At 46.4% G+C, this 15,020-nt stretch overlaps 1 protein-coding gene across 4 annotated transcripts in view; it reads left to right on the forward strand.

Moving 5' to 3' along the window:
* Positions 1 to 15,020, forward strand: part of MTCL1 (microtubule crosslinking factor 1) — a 129,866-nt gene that overhangs the window by 88,465 nt on the left and 26,381 nt on the right. For 2 of the 4 annotated variants that reach the window (XM_030336798.2, XM_032595399.1), the window contains exons 7-9: positions 1,925 to 2,017; positions 4,375 to 4,605; positions 6,248 to 6,445. In XM_030336798.2, the coding sequence (XP_030192658.2) occupies positions 1,925 to 2,017; positions 4,375 to 4,605; positions 6,248 to 6,445 (522 nt within the window). The remainder of the gene's footprint in view (positions 1 to 1,924; positions 2,018 to 4,374; positions 4,606 to 6,247; positions 6,446 to 15,020) is intronic. The other 2 variants (XM_030336799.2, XM_030336803.2) reach the window with 1 other exon arrangement.

Genomic DNA, 15,020 nt, shown 5'->3' on the forward strand with positions numbered 1-15,020 from the left:
AACAGATACTTGATTTTCTTAAAAGGGTTGATTAGGATGCCTATTTCAACATCTAATAATATTGAGCTTCGGGCTAGTATTAGATGTATCAAAACATGGAGGATTTTTACATTTTAAATGTATAGACTAATGAGTAACTGAAAAGTAAAGCTGGGAGGAGAGTAGCCTGGGTCACCTGAAAGCATTTCTGTGCAAAATACCTAAACTGTCAGAAGGGATACCCCATGAGGGCAGAGATTTGGGGCAGCTTTATTTACTCCTAAATCCCTAGTACACTGCCAAGCACTATAGGTGCTCGGTAAATATTTGTTGAATAAAGTGCTGCATAAAGTAGGGGCGCCTGGGTGGCTCAGTCAGTTAAGCGTCCAACTTCGGCTCAGGTCATGGTCTCACAGTTTGTGAGTTTGAGCCCCACGTCAGGCTCTGTGCTGACACCTCAGAGCCTGGAGCCTGCTCAGATTCTGTGTCTCCCTCTCTCTCTGCTCCTCACTCACTCGTGCTCTGCCTCTCTCTCTTTCTCTCTCAAGAGAGTTTTAAATAAACATTAAAAAAAATGTTTAAGTGCTGCATAAAGAATAAAATGCCATTTTAAATATGTAGCTGAATTCCCAAGAAATTTGGGGAAATCTTCAAGGGTTGGAACTGATTTCAGAAGAGAACATTAGAGCAGTCTCTGGCTTTTGGGTGAGCTTGTTAGGGGGATAGTTGCCAGAATTGATTGGTAAGCCAGAGCCTTGGGTTTTAATAGCTGCATGGGGACAGGACACAGGGCCTTGGGTCCAACACAGGCAGAGAAAGCAATGAACCAGGGCTCCAAAGGGCTGCACATTGTGTAAGGCTCAATTGGAGAGGCATCTGCCTGCTGGTAGAGGGAAGCTTATCGACCAGCATGAAGTCTCCCTCACATAACCATAATGAGAGCCAGCCTCACCAAGATTAGGCTTTGAACTGATTGTCACCCGGTGGCCTAGGAATCCCCAAGGAGAGGAAAGTTTATGTTCTGTTGCTGGCTTCCACACACACACACACACACACACCATCTGGAGGCACATGGTCAACCCGGGTTAATACAAGATCATAGCTAACCCCCCCACTGATTTTAATGTAACTGTTTCCATCTCTAAAAAAAAAAAAAAAATACAGTTTCTTTCAAAAATAGTAGCTTTGATTTCTCTATCGTTGCCATTTGGACACAAAAGATAGGCTGTACCAGTAGGTAGCCATTACCAATGGGAAGCATGAAAAAAAAGATCCTTTGACTATTTTTAACCTAAAATGTAATAAGCAGAACTTGGTGCAGTTCCTTGTAGGCACTGTGTGCAACTGAAAAGGCTGAGACAGTGTTTCTGGGCACCCCCACCCCAGTTATCCTGAGCATCCAGCCTACTGCTGCCCAGGAAAGAAAAAGGCATTCCGGACTGAGCACGAAAATCTCTACTAAGAAAGCGTATGAGCAAGTTAATTATGCAGCTTAGAACGAACCCAGGCAGTGAATCTCAGAGACCGACTCATGTGAGGTGGTCACGTTTGACTCGATCAGAGTTGCCAGCTCTGACCGCCCTGGCATTTTGAAGAGCCGCTGTGGTAGCGGAGACTAATTGGGTCTCAGCCTGGTTGGTGGGTACCATGGTGGTCGAAGTTCGGGTCACAGGCACCGCGACGCACCTGTCTCCCAGGAGAGAGATGAGGGCGTCCCGGCTTCCATCACAGACGACACAAGAGCCCAGGGCAGGATCTTGGGGGAGCTGCCCCAGACTCACTTCCCTGCTGCAGCGCCCGCACGTGCTGTGTCGCTCCGTGTGTGTCCCCGGTTTGTGCAGATGTCTGTCCTGCGTCTTCACGTCAGGCAGAGTCCTCGCGTCCACTAAACCCCTTCCTTTATCCCACCGATCAGCTCAGGGGCCCCCCTGTTTTACCTGAACAGAGTGTATCGCTAGAAGAGCTGCAGGGTCAGCTTGCACAGGCGGCCAGACTGCATCAAGAGGAGACAGAGAAATTTACAGACAGGATTCGTAAGGTAAATATGTAACGCGATTTCAGCACAACCAGGTCTCTGACTGCGCAGCCCCTGGAGGCAGATGGCAGGATGTATCTGAGAGAAAGCTGTCGTGCACAGGCTCCTGGACTCACGGGGCTGGAGGATCCGCCACTGAGCGGCCCCTCAGACGTCTCATAAAGAGAACTGTCTGCCTTTCTCTTCTAGAATGTGCTTTGACTGTATTTACGCTGTGGTCTGCGGGAAGTTTTTCCGAACATCGAGTCTATCTTTTCCTGCAGCCACGGCCAGCAAAGGAAAATCAAATAAGGGCCTTCATGCATCTGGACATGAAAAGTGTGTCCATAACTTTTGTTGCCCCGCAGATTTGTAAGCTTTCTCGATGTGGTAAGCTTTCTGGTAGAAACTTTAGCAGCTCACCCTAAACGGTTGTCTTCAAAAACCTGCCATTAAATGAGCTGCGGCCTCATTAACTCTTCTAACTATTTTAGAATAACCTGGCTAATCATCCTTTATCTGTTAAATCCGTTACCAGAGTTGCTGAGAGAAAGGATTAGCAGACACGGGCACTTATTTCCTAAATAACTTACTTTCCCTTTTTTTTTTTTTTTTTTTTAACTGCACCAAAAATCATGTTTGAGAAGTGAGTCCATCCTGGAGATGCTAATCGCAAAATGGCAGGGCCCCGGGTGTGCCTCATACTTGGATTCAGGGTAGAGGAGTGTGTTGCAGCTTGGAGGGGGTGAGAGGTCATCCAGGCTTGTTCAGAGGGAAAGGGACAGTTTTTCCTAACATGTCCCGAGGGCAGAGGACCGACCCTGAGACTTGAGAAGTGCTTGGCGTCATGGGACAGGCAGAGGCAGCCAGGACGTTGGGGAAGTCAGAGTCTGGGAAGGAACGTTGGCAGGAGGCTGCAGAATAGCGGACAGAACAGCCCCACCCCCAGCGGCCCCCCCCCCCCCCCCCCGCCCTCACCGGCCTCCATTGACTAACACTCTAGAACCTCTGGCGTACCTGCCCTGAGCTAGGTGCTCTGCACATCCCGAGTTAGCTTCGCTTTGCGGCCCAGGATGCTGAAGCCTCCCCAGTCGGTCGATGGCCTGAGATAACACTGCAAACGGTGAATGTCCAGTGTGGGAGGCTGCCCCTCTCCCCGCTCTGTCCTGCTCTTGTGCCCACCGGGCAGAGAACCCTTGGGAGGACTCTGAGGCTGCCAAGGTGGTGAATTAAATCACCACTATTTTGTGTTATCGCAGCTTGAGTGCAAAAAAAATCCGGTACAACGACTGGCCACGCAAGTCTGTGCGCAGACCCGGGACCTTCCCAGAGCTGCTTCTCTTCAGTGGCTTTAAGCACATGGGACACAGGCGTGGACCTCAGGCAGCCGTTGTCGCATCCCCACAGTTTCTGTGCATGAATCTAGCACTTTAGGAAAGTGAGACAAAACAAAACTCACTGCCTTGATCTTTGGCCCAGGGGGCGTGTTAAAGCGGGAGAAGACAGCTCAAAACAAGGCTGGCATCCTAAAGCTTGTTTTTTGGACTGTGGAACAGAAAGCTTTCATCCCGTCTGTCACTTTAGCTACTATTGATATTATTCTTGTGCCCCAATCTGTGCAATAAGATTTTATTCACACCCCTTGGCTTAGTCATTATCGACATAATGATGGTTTATTGCTTGTAACGTGCCTGTACCCATGCTGAAAAGCAGGAACTTAGCATAGCAAAGGGAAACACTTCCTTTTCAGCAATGCTTTCTTTCCCTAAGGGTCACTCATAACTGACAGGAACGTGAAGTCCTAAGTGTGGCAGCAGGTTGTCAGATTCTTGTTTGCCCACCACTGTATGCAGCAGAGGACCTCACATCTAGAGAAATCCCTGCTCCCCGACCTGCCTCGCCCGCCTGCTCTCTGCGGGCCTCTCCGTCAGCTTGGCGGTCTCTACTTTCTGCTGGGAGTGTGCAGGCCAGAAGGCTCAGGAAGCCAAGGGGAAGGATCTCCACCTACTCCCCCTTTACAATCCAAGCGTGCCTTTGTGTGCAAGCCCACATCCAGAGGCCACATGGAATCTGCATGGAAATCAGCTGCAGGTCGTACATCCGAAAAACCATTTTCCTGAAGTTTAGAGACCACTAAAAACACCCCGAGAGACTTGACAATGAAAATTGATTATAACCCCTTACTTTGAAATAGGGTTTGCTTCTGAATCGGAAAACCCTTGAGGTTTTTATAACTAGTACACGTCTCAAGGCGTTTCCGTGTTTCACGTCCCAGGTGCAACATGGTAAGGATTGAACGGCAGTTTGCAAAGACTTTTGGTTTGGCTCGGGTAGCAGGTGGGAAGAGCCACTGTCACACTCTCTCCTTTTTTCCATTCAAGATGGAGGAGGAGCACCTCTACGCCTTGAGGTGGAAAGAGCTAGAAATGCACAGCCTGGCTTTGCAAAACACCCTCCATGAGCGAACCTGGAGTGATGAGAGAAATCTGATGCAGCAGGAGCTCCGTTCCTTGAAGCAGAACATTTTCCTTTTCTACGTCAAACTCAGGTGGCTGCTGAAGCTCTGGCGGCAAGGGAAACAGATGGAGGAGGAAGGCGAGGATTTCACGGAGGTACCTCTGCCCAGAGCGTTCGTTTGATTTGTGTCCGTTTTGTTCTTGCCCCCCAGGCACTGCTGTCCCTCTGCCTTCTACATACAGAGTCACACTCTGCCATTTCACGTTATTTTATCAAGTCCAATGCAGGCCATGGAAATGCAACAGGTTGTCGAGTTATACGTTAGACCAAGAATCCCATGCTGTCCTTTGACCTCGTTTTTGTTTTTTTTGTGTTTTTTTTTTTAATAAAATAGAGACAGCATGAGTGGGGAAGGGCAGAGAGAGGGAGACACAGAATCCGAAGGCGGCTCCAGGCTCTGAGCTGTCAGCATAGAGCCTGATGCGGGGCTCAAACTCACAAACCGCGAGATCATGACCTGAGCGGAAGTCGGACGCTTAACCAACTGAGCCACCCAGGCGCCCCTTGACCTTGTTTTCAGAGTCCTGGTCTATGGCTCCATCGTGCAGCACAGTTTTGCTGCCATTTCTTTTGCCGCTCATCTATGGATTCATGAACATTGTCACCTGGAGTCCCTTCCCATCTCTCGTTCCGCCTTGCTGGCTTGTCCAACCTAGCTCTAAATCTTTCTCTCTTCTTTCCATTTTGGTTTTTGTTCCTAAATGCTAGAGCCCGTCCTGCCAATGCCGTTTTATAAGCTCCAGATGGGCCAGATTTTTGCTGCCCTCAGAATCTGGGCACGTGCCTGTTCCCTCCTGTGCCTCCATATTCCCAGATTCATCCCAGGACAAGGACAGAACCACTTCCTTTCTGATTGATCTTATTGATTAAGCCAGCGTGACCTCGAGCTCTGCAGGCTCCTTGCAGCCTTGCCTTCTGACGCGTGCAGGGCTGGGACCACTGAGGTTCTGAGCATGCGCACCCATGACTCCTGTGTCAGGGGCTTCAAGGCATCGTAAGTGTCGGTTTCCTTTAGACTCCCAGGAACTTTTTGTCTGCTTTTACTTTAGTGAGCAGTGTATATAGTTTGCAGTCATCCTAGGAAGGGGAAGATACTTGGATTCTCTCTCCTCCAGGAGGGAAGAAAGTCTTCCAAAATCAATTCAACCTGCTTCCAAAGAGCCATGACCGAGAAAACCATCATTAAGCAAAACCTAGAAGTAGTTGTAAAGTCTCCTTCTGATCAGTCCTTTGGAGTTCCTCCTCTAGTTTGTAAAACCATAACTTTAATGAATAATCATTTATAAATCATAGAATTTGTCATTGCCAAGATAACTTAGAGTAAAATTTCCAATCTTTGCTGACCAATTGGGCACCCGTTATGTGCTGTTCAAAGGAAGAGGGTTGGGGCACCCGGGTGGCTCAGTTGACCATCCAGCCCAGGTCATGATCTCACGGTTTGTGGGTTTGAGCCCTGCATCCGGCTCTGTGCTGACAGCCTATTAGGGATTCTCTGTCTCCCTCTCTCTCTGCCCCACCCCCCCTCAAAAATAAATACATAAACATTTAAAAAATAAGTAAATGAAGAAGGTGGCCAGTGAGTTCATGAAATGGGCTAAATGAGCACATTTGGGAAGAGGCTAAGAAGTCAAGACTTGATAAGCCATAAAGTGGAGAATTATCCTCAAACAATAAAAGCCAGGCTGCACAGCAAAGGGTTTGGGTGGAGCTGTGATTATTGTCTCCTGCTGTTTTCAGAGTGAGCATCCAGAGACCCTCCCCAGGCTCGGTGAGCTTGGAGAGCAGGGGGACCCGAAGGGGGACAGCCCAGACCGGGACGACAACGGTCCAGGCTGCGGCTTTTCGATGGGAGAGCATTCTCCACACTCCCCTGTGCAGATTGGTGACCACGGATCGCGGCTGCAGCCTGCGCATGGGGGGCAGCTCCACAAGCAGGTGGGTGCCGAGGTCCCAGCCCCTCACTCTACCCACACGTGGGAGAGGAGACTGCCAGTCTATGTCTGTGTCATCTTTTTTTATGTGCTGGTGTTCCAGGGAGCAGGAAGCTCCTCTGGCTGCCTGTGATCGCCTGGTAGCTGCATTCGTGCTAGAAATTTTATCATTAAGTCTTTTATTTCAGGGTCAGCCCGTTAGTTTGTTAGGCTTACATGTATACACAAGGAGCATAGTAGGATCAGGTCAGTTGGAGAGGTCAGCAAACGTCCCCGAGAAGGAGAAAGGGGGAAATGTTGAGCTGTGTGTAGAGTGATCTGTGGCTTTACAGAGGTTGACCATTCTTCCCAGGAAGAGACAGTACTGAGTGCAGCACCCTCCTCGTGGCCAGAATGTACAGGGCTTTTTTTGTTGAGGTTTAGCTGAATAGGCATCAGAAACATCACTCACGTGGCAACATGATGCATAAGGAGGAAAGAGAAAGTTTATTTATTTATTTATTTATTTATTTATTTATTTATTTTTTTACTCCTAAACATGTATAAAGTGTTTTAAGTTCCTTTTGGGCCACTTGAAGTAAAAATATTTGATGAGACTTAAAAAAATGAAAGCATGGGGACGGACGCCTGGGTGGCTCAGTCGTTGAAGCATCTGACTCTTGATTTCAGTTCAGGTCATGATCTCGCAGTTTGTGAGATAAAGCCCCGCATCAGGCTCTGCACTGACAATGGGGAGCCTGCTTGGGATTCTCTCTCTCTCTCTCTCTCTCTCTCTCTCTCTCTCTCCCTGTCTCTCTGCCCTCCCCTGCTCATGCTTTCTCTTTCTCTCTGTCAAAATAAATAAATGAATTAAAAAAAAAATGAAAGCACATTAAAGTGAGGTGGGATTTCAGTGTATAATGTGAAATAATTATTAAATATTGCCAAATGCCACGTCTGTTAATTATTAAGCAGATAGCCCCTGCTTAATAAACCAAAAGGTACTGTTCCTGCCACCCAGATTTTTCACGCTTCTGTACAAAACAGCATGTGTGTTGGGTTTAGAGTGTTGAGACCCTAGGAGGCATCCAGCGTTAAAGGTTTTTCGCCCCCAGGCTTTCTGCACTCAGTCCTTTCTGACCCCGTGTTGCTTCTTTGACAGTTCTGCAGGGCAGAACCCAAAGCCCCACGCCCTAGACCCCTGGCTCTGGGGTGAGGGGCAGGGACGGGTGGACCCAGAGCACAGCAGTTACCCCGGGTGTGGCTGTCACCACTCAGCCGCTGACATTTGTGGGCACTCCCTGTGCACTGGACTGCACAGCTGCGGCTCCTCCCTCAGCCCAGAGCCACAGAGGGGTCAAGTGGGAGAGGGCTGGCATCAGATCTTTGGCTCAAATCCAAATGAGGAAAAGTAGTGATGTCCAAGCACAGTCCTGAGGGATATGTGTGTTTCCCTGCGTCGGCTTTCTCTCCACAGTCAAATCAGATTTTCACAACTGAAGAGCTGTTTTCTATGCACACCCATCCGTCCTTCATTTTCCCTGAACACTATGACTCGAGAAAGAGATTATACTTTCAGATGAACGTTTAATTACAATTATTAGGAAGTTTGTCGTTATGCCAGTGTCCCTGGGGAGATTTTAGCTCATGGAGTGAGTTTTTCCAGCAATTGATTTGGTTAGAAAATAAAATACTCCTTTGAGAATAATCCTTTAAAACCTACCACTTGTATTATTTTTAAAAGAGATGTTGTCAGTCCGTTCTACAAAGTATCTGTGATTAGCCCAAATACATCTGTTGATTACTACTTAGCCATAAACCTGCCGCATCTGAGATCGCGCGTTGGGTGTTTCCCACGCGTGCATCCAAATGCTTAGGAAAAGGGAAAAAAATGCAACACATCTGGTTTTCGAAACAATTCTCATGGAAAATTTTACCCTTGGGTGGAAAATAATGCAGAGTCACTCAGCTGGAACCTCACGTTCAGTGTACTTCATTGTCATCCCGCTTTGCCTCGTCCTTCCCAAGCTGATTTCCTAGCTCTTCCCCTTGCAAGAGCTAATCACTTTGTACAGTTTGCGCTAGAAGCACACGGGGGGCCTGCGGGGTAGGGTGCCGACGGGCAGAATCAGGACTGCCTTTAATGGACCCGTCTGTCCATAGCAGTTAAGTGCACAATGCCGTCCATCCGAGGACAGAAGATTAATGAGCTCTACTGTACGACAGCTGATTGCCTGGGAGTGAACATTCTCAGTTAGCGGGTCTGCCTCCCTTTCGTGGCATGGGTATTAGCTGGACAGCCTGCCTGCAAGAAAAAGAACACGTGTCTCAGAGAGCCGCGCCCTTTGCAGAAACCCTGAGATCCTGCCAAGGTGATAATCAGAACGGGGAACGTGGCCTCCTTTCCCAAGGCTATATTCCCAAGGAAGGCAATTTCCCAGGCCTCGGTCTTCGCTCTGGGTCGTAGTGAACGTTCTCACAGTTGCACGCAGTAAATGGCAAAATGCATCATGTCCAAAGAGGTAAAATGTATCGAGTCAACTTTGGGAATAGTTCATAAAAAATTACCAGGTTGGGGCGCCTGGGTGGCTCAGTCGGTTAAGCGGCTGACTTCAGCTCGGGTCGTGATCTCAGTGTTCATGAGTTTGAGCCCCGTGTCAGGCTCTGTGCTGACAGCTTAGAGCCTGGAGCCTGCTTCCGATTCTGTGTCTCCCTCTCTCTGTGCCCATCTCCCTCTCGCACTCTGTGTCTGTCTCTCAAAAATAAAATAAATAAACGTTAAAAAAATGTTTTTAATTATCATGTTGGAAAATACTCAGCTGTGTGAATGTTCCCTGTTAACTGATCTTTAGTCACACGACTAGTGCTCTAGTGGCAGGAATCCGATTGTCCTCGAGAACAGAAAGCACTTTTAGCTCGCCTGGCCTTCTGGAAGAACTGGAAACCATGCAAGAGCTTATTGGATAGCTCTCACCTAGTTCCAGGAAGCTTGCCACTATGTTAAGCTTTCGAGACCTAAGGCTTCATCTACTAGTAATTCCCCAAATCAAGATTTTTAATGCAAGGGGATTAACAGTGCCAGAATTATGTGGTTCTAATAGGTAATCGCCTGTGAATTGGATTAATTTATTCAAAGAGAAGTCACTTTTTCTTCCAGGGATGTGGCATAATATTCTTTATTAAAACATCTAAGTATAGGGGCGTCTGGTTGAGCATCCGACTCTTGATTTCGGCTCGGGTCATGATCTTGCGGTTCACGAGTTCATGTGCTGACAGTGCAGAGCCTGCTTGGGATTCTCTCTCTCTGCCCTTCCTTGCCTCTCTCTCTCTCTCTCTCTCAAAATAAACAAACTTAAAAAAAAAAGCATCTAAGTATAAATATAGAGAACCTGATTTAAAACTCAGAGCAAGATCTGATGAAATTATGTTTCATGTTAGTCTCCAACGACAGCTGGTCACTGAAGAGCCTCCCTTGGGACCCAGCTTTAGGACCAAGTAGAATCTGTTTCCCTGGACCTTTGTCACTCACTGGTCCAGGACTCATTTGGAGCCTAGGGCCTTCAAGAGCCATCCTAAGTAAAAGTCAGTGCCTTTGGCTCCCTGGGCCTCCCAGACTTCGACTCACCTGGGTTCCCACTTTTCTGTTTTGCCCAAGATGCAGAAACTTCCCAAAAGAGCACCTGTGCCAGACAGGGCCTGTGTCAGAACTGTGATCGGCTCTTTTTTTTTTTTTTTCACATTTATTCATTTTTGAGATACAGAGAGAGAGAGAGAGAGAGAGAGAGAGAGAGAGAGAGAGCACAAGCGGGGGAGGGGCAGAGAGAGAGGGAGACACAGAATCTGAAGCAGGCTCCAGGCTCTGAGCTGTCAGCACAGAGCCCAATGCGGGACTTGAACTCACAAACTGCAAGATCATGACCTGAGCTGAAGTCGGACGCACAACCAGTTGAGCCACCCAGACGCCCCCCACCCTCACCCGCCTTTTTTTTTAATAAGGAAGCTCTCCTCTTGAGCCTAAATCACGTTTACCTTTCAATTTTGTATGTTGTACCACGGTTTATTCTGTGGACTTTGCAACTGTATAACCTCACCTAGGAGATAAGCAACTCTATAAAAAGAACCAGACTAGGGGCGCCTGGGTGGCTCCATCGGTTAAACATCTGCCTTCAGCTCAGGTCATGATCTCATGGGTTCGAGCCCCATGTTGGGCTCTCTGCTGTCTGTGCAGGGCCTGCTTCGGATCCTCTGCCCCCTCTCTCTCTGCCCCTCCCCCTACTTGCTTGCTCTCTCTCAAGAGTAAATAAATTAAAAAAAAAAAAAAAAAAAAAAAAAGAACCAGACCAGAGCTTATAATTATGAAGCATAATTCATGTTTGCTGTGTGTTTTTGTTTGTTTCTGTTCCTGTGCAAATAGCACAGATGCAGGAGGGGAAGAGCCACAAATGCTGAAGGATACTCAGGAAAGGACTCTCTCAGTCCCCATCCCCCCAGTGTTAGCCATGGTCAGCAGTTATGACATACTTTTCTACGTGTGCAACAAACCCTAAACCTCGCTACTAAGTGATTTCTTCCCATCTGGCCACTTGATGTTCATCAGACCTGCCCCGGTTTCTTTGAAGCCTTTGGCTGATAACTCTGGGTTTATAACTTACTGAATACATGTCCATCAATTCCTTCACAAACCCACGTTTATCCTTGGGAACCTCTCTGAAAATTACAGTGACCTGCAGCACAGAGCCCACCTGGCCCGGATCACCTGCCTATTCTCAGCCAAAGGACAAACGACTTTTTTGTACAAACATGAATTTCTCATCTCTGTAACCCTCCATCAGAGATTATGTTTTCGTGGCCAGTCTTCAGTGACGCCTTCTCTTTCATCTGTGGGAGGATGGTAGTTTTAGAAAAGAATCTTAAAAATAATCCAAATGGAACAATGGAAGTAAGGACGACAAATGGCTTATTAATAGTAAAATGTTGTTGGATGTGTAAATGTATCCTTTCTGTCTGATCGCACAGTAAAGGACTTGTCTTGGGACTCTTGCCGGTAGAGGGGTTACTTTATTGAATAGTGTATGAGGTGTCCCTCTTTGTAATTATGAAATAGGACCTATGCCTCCCTGTGTTGGGGGTCAAGGGCAGCTACCACAGCATTCTAGAACTCCCTGCCTATGTCTACAGCCTAAATGAATAGGAAGTGGAGGCCATCTGGCATTCTGTGGGTGGGCCCTTAGCAGCAGGTCAACAGAACAGAACAATGTATCTGTTCCAGTGTTAGATTACACTCATCTCCAGCATTAATGGCTCTGATACAGGCAAAATGGTTGATGGTAGCTTAGCTCTTTCACAGAATTATGAAACACATATCTTAGAAATCTTACGCAGTAACGATTTTATCAAATAGCTGGCATTGCATCACAAATATCTTGGTGTGTTACCTTTCTCAGAAACTTCCTCTTCACTTTCCATTAATGCTTATTGTATATTTGGGTGGCAGCCTTAATTAGCTGAAGCCCAACCTTGAACCTGGTATAAAGTTTAACACTTCATAGCACAGTCCAGCTCCTGATCCCAATTTTGGAATTATTGTAAGGCTTGCCCAAAAGAGATGAACTCGGAAGGGCTCAAATGCCCTTAGCCTAAGGAAAAGGAAATGGTGGAGCCATTTTATTCCTGCTTTTTTGTAAGAAAGCCAACAAGCTGATCTTGAAGAGATTGACAAATTGGCCTTTTTCATTGAAATTGACCTATGCTTAACAGATATATAAGCTAAAAGGTTGCATAATTGGGCCCCTGGCACAGAAGTTTCCGAAAAGTCTGTATCCAGGAAGACTTTCACCCAAAGACCTCTAAACGGACCAGAGAATCTTGATTCCATTCTTAACCTGATTAGGATCATCTTTTTACCCAAAACATTGCCCAGCAAGGGCCACCGCGGGGGGAAAAAGTAACACAAGTAACTTTAAAGCATTCTTTCAGGATGGCTCACTAATATTATTACCTTTGGTATGGAGGATGGAAATCGTTCCTAGAGATTAAGTGGCTCTCTTAGGCAACGTTTCAAAAACAAAACAAAACAAAACAAAACAACAACAACAACAAAAACCTGGGTAGAATATAATGTCAGAATTTAAGTATCTTGGCCCGGTTTGTCCAGCCTTGGGTGGGACAGACCTGGATTGCAGTCTGTGTTCTGCACTTCCTAGCAGAGAGAGCCTGGCAGTTCCTTAGCTGCTGCGTGTTCTGGTTCCTCCTCTGTAACAGGGAACGTGACGGTACGCACCTAGCACTGATGCGAGAAGCAGGTAATAACATCATGCAGGTGAATGATCAGCATACCTGATCTTAGCACACCCTCTGACCCATTAGAAGCAGTTAGAATTACTCTTCATTACTGGGTTTGGGGTTTGGGGTTTTTGTTTGTTTGTTTTTGTTGTGAAAAGTTGATAAGCATCGGGCCCATCTGGGTCTTCAGAAGTTTTTTCTTGGACATCAATCATTGGTGTTGTGCACCAATGGCCGAGAGCTAGTCTGGCTTCTTGCCATATCACATGCTGCTCCTGGGTGATTATAATAACGAGTATCAATGACATTGATTCTGTGGACTCTCCTGCTCCCTTTGGCCACCTTCATCCTAAAGCAGTTTTTGAACTCCTGCCATGATGATTAATATTATACTGGTATAACAGCACATTATGTTGATCACTCTGACCCAAATGTGCATGAAAACATTAAGGCTTAATTTTATTTAATCTGATATTTGCTAATGGCAGCAAGTACTTATTTCTAGAGGAACCAAAATTTCAGTCTGCAAAAGGACTATTAATGTGACCTCCTGCTTTCGAGGACCACAAAGTTCCGGTCCTAATGTTGTCAGAGGCATTTAGTGCGGGGCTAAGAACCCTACAGGCTGGCTACATTCACAAAGTGGGGTTTGTAGGGAGCTATCCATTACATACAAGAATTGATTACATAGTTTTTTGCTTTTTCTTCCACGAGCATGAGATGACTACTCAGACTGGATCAAACCTCTTACCATTAGTTTATGCTTAGAATGCTTAGACTTAAAAAGTAGTGATTGTTTGTTTTTTTGAGAGAGAGCGAGCAAGCCATGAGTAGAGGAGAGGGGCAGAAGGAAAGCGAGAAAGAGACAGAGAGAGAATCCCAAGCAGGCTCCACGCTGAGTGTGGAGTTCCATGTGGAGCTCGATCCCATGACCCTGGGATCATGACCTGAGCTAAAATCAAGAGTCAGACACTCAACTGACTGAGCCACCCAGGAGCCCAAAAGTAGTAATGTATATATTTTTTAAATTTAAAATCCAAAGATGAAAATCCCAAACGAATCTACCATAAAATATAAATAAATTTTTTCAAACAAATTCTGTACTCAGAAGGGTGTGTATTTCTGAAAAAAAAAATTGCAATACCTCTTCTCACTCACCTGTGCTTACATAATTTTTAAGTACTTTTGGTGTCAAGTTGACTTATTATAGTTATTTATTATAGTTGTACATATACCCTGAGCAGCTCGCTGAGTATAGTGGTAATTTTCTTACATTCAGGTGGTTGGAAGGAATGTGTAGGATTTTTAGAAGGTTCTCTAGTTGCTGAATCTTGAAAATGTTAACTGAACTGTACCCTTCATGGCTTCAGTCTCAGGGCTACTACAGTAAAAACTGGTGTTCAAAGAGAGAAAAATGAAAGAGCAATAAATGGTAACAAATAGGCCTTTCTACCCAATTGAAAGTCTACCACATATAACTTCAGACAACTTACAGGGAGAACTGGGGAGTTTTCAGTAATAAATTTGCTAATGTTAAGGAGTTTCTCTTTTCTTTTTTTTTAAATGTTTTTATTTTATTTTTGAGAGAGAGAGTGTGTGAGAGAGAGAGAGAGAGAGCAGGGGAGGGGCAGAGAGGGAGACAATCCAAAGAAGGCTCCAGGCTCTGAGCTGTCAGCACAGAGCCCGATGCGGGGCTCGAACTCACAACCCGCGAGATCATGACCTGAGCCCAAGTCAGAGACATAACCGACTGAGCCACCCAGGAACCCCAGGAGTTTCTCTTTTCTAACTCAACTTCATTTAAATCCAAACATACAGCCAAAGTATCTTAAATTCTTCCCAAATGTGGCTGACCATTTTTATCTATGTGCACATGTGTTTCGGGGATTAACTAGTTTTAGAATCACGACGGACTCTCCACGTGATGCAGGAGAGCTGGGAGTAGTGAGTGTCCTGCTGCCCTTGGCATGAGAGGTTTATCAAGCAGGGGGGATTTGCTCTGAGAATAAGGGGTCCTGTGTTCCCAAAGTGAGACGGTCTGCATCCAGACAGAACTGAGAGAGCTTTAATTCTACCTGCCTCATAAATGCACCAAACAAGATGGCCCGGAGACAGTCTGGAAGCTCATGATGCACTAAGTGTTTTCTGCCCAACTGGAAGAGATGAGCTCATGGGGCTTTTATCATCCAGGTACCATAATTGATTCAGGATTTAATGCACTTAGACAAACCTTTCTGGTATAGTGTCCGTGCCAAAATGTACTAAGATAGCCAGCATGGTTTTGAAATGTGCCTTCAAAGGGCGGGGTGGATTTTAGA

This window comes from Lynx canadensis, chromosome D3, assembly GCF_007474595.2.
Source record: "Lynx canadensis isolate LIC74 chromosome D3, mLynCan4.pri.v2, whole genome shotgun sequence".
Taxonomy (NCBI): Eukaryota; Metazoa; Chordata; class Mammalia; order Carnivora; family Felidae; genus Lynx; species Lynx canadensis.